The sequence below is a fragment of the Rosa chinensis genome, chromosome 2 (genome assembly GCF_002994745.2).
Source record: "Rosa chinensis cultivar Old Blush chromosome 2, RchiOBHm-V2, whole genome shotgun sequence".
NCBI lineage: Eukaryota > Viridiplantae > Streptophyta > Magnoliopsida > Rosales > Rosaceae > Rosa > Rosa chinensis.
Window position 1 is genome coordinate 50,300,656 of NC_037089.1, and position 7,990 is coordinate 50,308,645.

The 7,990-nt window shown below is 37.6% G+C and overlaps 1 protein-coding gene across 1 annotated transcript; it reads left to right on the plus strand.

Moving 5' to 3' along the window:
* The first annotated feature begins 2,747 nt into the window (after window positions 1-2,747).
* LOC112187603 (ATPase 9, plasma membrane-type) lies at window positions 2,748-7,279 on the plus strand. Its single transcript, XM_024326471.2, has 15 exons — window positions 2,748-2,804; window positions 2,915-3,034; window positions 3,219-3,317; window positions 3,402-3,539; window positions 3,629-3,943; window positions 4,034-4,360; window positions 4,445-4,564; window positions 4,652-4,774; window positions 4,874-4,978; window positions 5,073-5,382; window positions 5,459-5,973; window positions 6,095-6,268; window positions 6,365-6,547; window positions 6,639-6,820; window positions 6,918-7,279. Exons 1-15 carry the CDS (start codon window positions 2,748-2,750, stop codon window positions 7,012-7,014), a joined length of 2,865 nt encoding a protein of 954 aa, XP_024182239.1. The 3' UTR covers window positions 7,015-7,279.
* Window positions 7,280-7,990: the final 711 nt, after the last annotated feature.

Below are 7,990 nucleotides of genomic sequence, written 5' to 3' on the forward strand. Positions count from 1 at the left end.
TTGTAATTAAAATTAGAACGAACAAAACTAGGTTCTTCAATTTTATAGTCGTAAACTTTGTACTGATCTCCTAATTATAACTTTCTTTTGTGTATATGACATCAAGTTTGAGTCATTTTCAATAAAACTAGGTTATTTAACCATCTTTGACTAGGTTACTTAAAATACATGTACTATTAATGTAGTATATATATGTAGTAATGTTCATACTATTATGAAAAATTTTATGTTTATTTCTTAATATACAATGTATGTGTATTGAAAATCATAGTATATAAAGTTAAAATTTAGATAATCGGTAGATTCGGTATTAACCAAAACCAAACCAACTTTTTCGATAATTTTCGATTTCGGTTTTATCGGTCTCGGTTACTAAAAAGTCGGTTTGGTAATTACCAAACCAAGTGGCAGCCCTAATTGAGTCTATGTTTTTTTTTTTTTTTTTGGTAAACAAGCAATCTATTGAAAAGAACGAAAGTAGATACAACGGCATACTCCTGTACCAGAGTCCACCCCCGAACAAAACTAAACTATGGGGGAGTAGACCGGCATCATACAACAAAATATTGAGTCTATGCTTGTTCGGAACAATCTCTATGTTCTTAATTAACTAAATTCAATTTGTTGGTTGTGCCCACATAATTCTATCTTATAGAATGCTTATAATTATTTAAACTATATCAATATTGTAATCGAACTCTAAACAAATCTAAAACATTCGTTATAGAGTATTCTTGAGGTAAATAATATGCGAACGTATATAAAGATAGTGAGCCTCATTCATTTGGTGCACGTTGAGCCTGAAATTTCATGGCCGGCTCTGCTAGCAAAACCTTTAGTTTAGGGCCTTTAGACATGTGGTTGTCTTTTATTATTAGATGATATTTCAATAAATTTAGACTTAATTAAAATCCGGTTCCGGGATTTCATTGTCATAGACTGAAGAAATCCCATCCAGTTTTTTGTTTCTGATAGTAAGGGAAGGGTGAGAGTTAAAGTTTATTTATTTAATTTTTTTTTTAAAGAGGGTGAGAGTTAAAGTTCTTAATAACGTAATTATGACAAGTATTCACACTACTTGCATCATATCTAGAATTACCAACATTGTAACTCGAACTAAATAGTTAATTCCAGAATGCATACAAGATGTACTGCAGCATGATTGTAACTCCATTACTTTTTCTTTTTTTTTTGAAACCTTTAACCCACCCAACCCTTACATATGTTAGTGAGAATTGAACTCATGACCTTTACAATGTTGGAATTATAACTCCATTACTTAACTATCAATGAAATTCAGTACCTTTACTAAAAAAAAAAAAACAAAAAAACGAAAATAACAAAAAATGAAAGCTCGAACTAAATAGTTAACTCCAAACAAATGAAAACATCGCTCCTTCTAACAAACATACAGTCTTTCTATGTGGTTATCGCATCATTACACAAGGGCAGAGTGGAACACGAAGTTCTTTGCACAGAGATAGTTTTCTTCAAGAACACCCACGCATTAAGCTTGCTGGTAAACTATGGTGCTCTAATTGCTAATCTTATAAGAAAATGAAGAAATCATTTATGCAAAATGAAAAGTATCAGATAGAATGTGTAAATCAAATCTAAGTGAAAACAATCTAAGTCAGAAAAATCTTATACAATTAAATCAAGTCTAGAACTGCTGAACATGGTACTATCTCCTACATACAAAAATAGAAGTTTCAATAGCAAATGGTTCCCAGAGTACAACGACCTTCTTTGTGGTAGTAGCAGCACTCTAAACCTCAAGAACATCAAACTCATATTGTGTTTGAACTCTCTTAAAAAAGACTCATGGATCCAAAATAATTTTGCAAGACCTTGGAAAACTCATAAGAGGAAGGAGGAGGAAAATGATTTCTTTTAATTGAGTTGCATGAAAAATACCTTGTATCTATAAAATACCTTCCACCACATTTTTTCATGCAACTCAATTAAAAGAAATCATTTTCCTCCTCCTTCCTCTTATGAGTTTTTCATGGTCTTGAAAAATTATTTTGCTTGGTCATATTTAAGAAAGTAAAATGATTTCTTATGATTTCTTTCCTTTATTCAAGAAAGTAAAATATTTTTCATCAAAAGACAAATTAAATGTCGTTTGTACGTTAACGGTAATACTTCTTTTTACTTGGTCATAACACCCATTCAATTTTACAATTTTTTACCGAATTGTCGTTTATAGATAATAGAGAGTTAATAATTTAATATCAATAAACAAACACCGAGTACAAAGGCGAAGAAGTTGATTTGGTCCATATAGTTGAGACATGTAAGAATGACAAAGCGCAGTGAGCGTAAAGAATTAGATGCTTCTTCTAAGTGGCCGAATGACCGGGGCAAAAGTCGAATGAGCACAGCAAAACTCCCGCTCGTTCGTTCAATCTGTGTTTTCCATAATAAGACCAATTCCATTTCCTTATAAGAGAAACTCATGCTTTAGTCTCTCAGTGCCAACGATATTATTCTTGTATGCACACTGTGATTATTGGTTCTCAAGAGGAATAAATTAAGGAGCTTTTCAAGAACAATTTATTGGAGTAAGAGGTTCTCCTTGGGGGTTATATTCTTGTATACTAGCGCTCACTTACTATAAAAGTCTGTGAGTTGTGACAATTTATATATAGGCGTGTAATTTAAGTATTGAGTGTGTGATTGTTTAGAACAATCTGTGTTCTGTGTTTGGTGTGCTTTGGTGAAAAAAGAAAAAGAGAGATTAAATGGCAGAAGGCAAAGGGATTAGCTTGGAAGAAATCAAGAAGGAGAATGTTGACCTTGTAAGCTTTTGTTTGTATTATATATAAAATACCGGGACAAATTCTCAATGCAATTCAATGATCCGAACCGCTTACATGTATTAACAATGTGTTGCTGTGTGTGATCGCAGGAGCGAATTCCAGTTCAGGAAGTGTTTGAGCAGTTGCAATGCACAAAAGAGGGGTTGTCAAGTGATGAAGGGCAGAAGAGGATTCAAGTCTTTGGCCCAAACAAGCTCGAGGAAAAAAAGGTACTAACTTTCCAGAAATTTTCTTCCTAATATTAATTCTATCTATGCATCTCATTTTGTTAACGCTATATTTTTTATGCATTTCGGCATCGCTCCATGTACTTCTTAGTATTATTTAATAAAGATTGTCGTTATTAAAAAAAGAAAAAGAAATTAATGTGTTGATAAATAATCTTGGGAACAGGAAAACAAGATTCTGAAGTTCTTGGGTTTTATGTGGAATCCCCTATCATGGGTTATGGAAATTGCAGCTATCATGGCCATTGCCTTAGCAAATGGAGGGGTAACGAAACTACAATTCTATCTCTCTCTCTCAAGGATAGTCTTATCACTCTTATGAGAATTTTAATGAATTGAACAAATGCAGGGAAGGCCACCGGACTGGCAAGACTTTGTGGGAATTACTTCACTGTTATTCATCAACTCCACCATCAGCTTTATCGAAGAAAACAATGCAGGCAATGCTGCAGAAGCTCTTATGGCTGGTCTTGCCCCAAAAACCAAGGTGATAATTAGTAATAAAAGCATGTTTACCACATTATATATTAAAATGTAGCGAGGTTGCTTAATGCTTGTTTGTATGTAATGTTGTAGGTTCTAAGAGATGGAAAATGGTCTGAGCTAGAGGCTGCAATCTTGGTACCGGGAGATGTAGTCAGCATCAAGTTGGGAGACATTGTCCCAGCTGATGCGCGTCTCTTGGAGGGAGATCCCCTCAAGATAGATCAGTCTGCCCTCACCGGTGAGTCTTTGCCTGTGACAAGGTTCCCCGGGGATGAAGTGTTCTCGGGTTCCACTGTCAAGCAAGGAGAAATTGAGGCAGTAGTCATTGCCACAGGGGTTCACACCTTCTTTGGTAAGGCTGCTCACCTGGTTGACAGCACCAACAATGTGGGCCACTTCCAAAAGGTATAAAGTGTGAGCATTCAGTAATTTTTCATTATACATGTTGCATCTCTATGTTTTTGTTTCTAATGTGAATCTGGCTGCGGTGATCAGGTTTTGACAGCTATTGGAAACTTCTGCATATGCTCTATTGCCATAGGAATGGTAATAGAACTAGTGGTTATGTATCCAATACAGCGTAGGAAGTACAGGGATGGGATTGACAATCTCTTGGTGCTTCTCATTGGAGGGATTCCGATTGCTATGCCAACAGTGTTGTCAGTTACCATGGCTATTGGTTCTCACCGCCTGTCCACACAAGGCGCTATCACAAAGAGGATGACAGCCATTGAGGAGATGGCTGGCATGGATGTCCTATGCAGTGATAAGACTGGGACCCTGACTCTCAACAAGCTTACAGTAGACAAGACCATGGTTGAGGTAGAAGAAACGAAACGATTCTTTGGACATATTGTTTTCATTGTCTAGGGGAATTAAATTAATGACAGCTCTTTTGATTTATAGGTGTTTGTAAAGGATGTTGACAAGGATGGTCTCATTTTGCTCGGCGCCAGGGCTTCGAGGGTTGAGAATCAGGACGCTATTGATACATGTATTGTTGGAATGTTGGGTGACCCCAAGGAGGTATCTTGCCTTCTATGTAACCTATGCAGTCCTTTCGGGATCAGGAAGCCAAATTTAACTGTTATTGTACTTCGTTTGTGGCTGCAGGCCAGGGAAGGTATAACTGAGGTCCACTTTTTGCCCTTTAATCCAGTTGAAAAGCGTACAGCCATAACATACATTGATGCTGATGGCAATTGGCACCGAGTTAGCAAAGGTGCACCGGAGCAGGTCATAAGTCACCCTTGCAACTATTACTGATGCTCATTTCTTTAATTTATTTTTACCTTCTAATCTTATCTTATGGCATGGTATGTAATCTTTTCTCAGATCATTGACCTCTGCGAGCTAAAAGACGATGCAAGGAAGAAAGCACATGCAATTATTGACAAGTTTGCAGATCGCGGTCTCCGTTCCCTTGCTGTTGCTAGACAGGTGTTTTTATTTACTTTCCCTTGTTCTCGAGCATAGAAATTTAATTTCTTTCATGCAACTGAAGTCGCTCTGTTCTTCAATTGTTTGGATCCAGACTGTGCCAGAAAAAAACAAAGAGAGTGCTGGAACACCATGGCAGTTTGTAGGCCTCTTGCCTCTCTTTGATCCTCCCAGGCATGACAGTGCAGAGACCATTCGACGTGCCCTTCATCTTGGTGTTAATGTTAAGATGATCACTGGTGACCAACTTGCCATTGGTAAGGAAACTGGCCGCAGACTCGGCATGGGAACCAACATGTATCCTTCTTCTTCCCTCCTTGGTGAACACAAGGACGAGTCTGTTGCTTCCCTCCCTATTGATGAGCTTATTGAAAAGGCTGATGGCTTTGCTGGTGTCTTCCCAGGTAACTCTGACCAAATCTGAATGGAAATTTCTGAATATGCTTTATAATAGAAACTAATTAACGAGGAACCATGCAGAGCACAAATATGAAATTGTGAAGCGGCTGCAAGACAGGAAGCATATTTGTGGGATGACTGGAGATGGTGTGAATGATGCCCCAGCGCTAAAGAAGGCAGACATTGGTATTGCAGTTGATGATGCAACGGACGCTGCTCGGAGCGCCTCTGACATTGTCCTAACCGAACCAGGATTGTCTGTGATTATCAGTGCTGTGCTGACAAGCAGAGCCATTTTCCAGAGGATGAAGAACTACACCATCTATGCTGTTTCCATCACAATTCGTGTCGTCCTAGGATTTTTGCTCCTTGCTCTTATCTGGAAGTTTGACTTCTCACCTTTCATGGTTCTCATTATTGCCATACTTAATGATGGAACAATCATGACTATTTCAAAGGATAGGGTGAAGCCATCTCCTCTTCCAGACTCATGGAAGCTAAAGGAGATCTTTGCCACTGGTATCGTCCTTGGCACCTACATGGCTGTCATGACTGTTGTTTTCTTCTGGGCTGCTAATGATTCTGACTTTTTCTCAGTAAGAAAATTCTTATAATCCAAACATTTAGCTAGAAATACTTTCCTTAGTAACTGTTCCGAATTCTGTAGCAGTCCTTGAACCTTATTCTAAACAATATACTTTTATTGAATATATGCAGGACAAGTTTGGTGTAAGATCTATCAGAGGCAGCGATAAGGAGCTTACGGCAGCTGTCTACCTTCAAGTTAGTATTATCAGTCAGGCACTTATCTTTGTCACTCGATCCCGAAGCTGGTCTTTTGTAGAACGCCCCGGTGCCATGCTCATGATTGCCTTTTGCATAGCACAGCTGGTGAGTTGCAAGACAAAAGATATGATAATGTTTGTTTGCATTGTATATTTTGCAAAGAACCATAAGCTAATTTTGCTTTCATGTTTATCTATTAAGCTTGCTACAATTCTCGCTGTTTATGCAAATTGGGGCTTTGCAAGAATCAAAGGTATGGGATGGGGATGGGCAGGTGTTATCTGGCTCTACAGCATCATCACCTACATACCATTGGATATTCTCAAGTTCATAATTCGATATGCATTGAGTGGCAAGGCCTGGGATACTGTACTTGAGAATAAGGTATTGGATCAAAACCTCCTGCTTAAAATATGTTGCCTTTCATCTCCCAGAGAAATTTTTTTCGGGGTTTGATTGCTTCTTTCTTATGCAGACTGCCTTCACAACAAAGAAGGATTATGGAAAGGGAGAGAGGGAAGCACAATGGGCAACAGCTCAACGAACCCTGCATGGGCTGCAGCCTCCTGAAACATCTGAACTCTTCAATGACAAGAACAACTACCGAGAGCTATCTGAGATCGCCGAACAGGCCAAGAGGCGAGCTGAAGTTGCTAGGTAATTGGAACTGGAAGCTAGTGTTCCCTTAATAGAAACCTGTAGTGTACGTAGTCAATGGATCCTAATCTTTGCTCTGCTTGTTTGGATTTTCCAGGTTGAGGGAGCTTCATACACTCAAGGGGCACGTGGAATCGGTTGTCAAACTCAAAGGACTTGACATCGACACCATTCAGCAACACTACACTGTCTGAGTGACAGAAAGTTTTGGCAAGGTGAAGCTGAAGAGGGATAAACCTAGCACATGGCATGAGAATATAGTTGTTCATCACTTTTTCTTCATTTTTTTCTTAGAAAAATGTTCTTTTTTATTTATTTGTAGGGGCATGTAAGGGTTAAATAATCCGACGGGTGATTTGTCATAGACAATCCAAGGTTGGACATAGAAATCCTATTCTGCTGTATGAACTATTATTGTATTTTTTTTTAATGATAAATTCCCTATTTTCGCTTCCGTCATATTGCCTTGTGCCTGTTCAACTCAAACTTTTTCTTATATTCAATTGTTTGGCGTTACCCTTACAAATGTACTTCAGTAAAAATAAAAATCTACTGTAATGTTGAAGAAGTGGTGCAATTACACCTCACAGCCAAAGCTACTGATTCTAGCTTTGCCAAAATTCTCCAACTAAATGCTTTCTTAATTAGCCAAGTTCACCTCTAGCATTTATAATCCCTTCTAAGTTTTCATATGTTTTCGACAGTTTCCATAACTTAGTCCTACATAACAATTAAAGACTAATGCTAATTAAAAATCATTTTACATATTTACTCAAGATCACTTGTTGTAACACAGTGTATACAGTGAAGTGAGCATATGAGAAGCCTTATGGAATAATAGACCTAAAGGTGTAAGTTTTAACTTTTCCTTCCAGTTACACAAATTGAGAAGCTTTTATTTTGTTTCCTTTTTTTCCTTTGTTCTTCACAGTAAGAGAAGAATCTGGTATAAGAAGATAATAACCAATTTCTTAATACCTTTATATGCAGTTGAAGCCATTCAGCTCTTTAATATTTTCATATATTTCAGGTGCCTTGTTTTTTTCATTTCACCACAGAATTCTGGTTTCCCATAGAATTAATTCATTCACTCTGAATTGTCAGTGTTCTCAGATACACAGACAATTGCATTGCCTCCTAGCATTATTTTTTCATGGTTCTCTCCCGGAT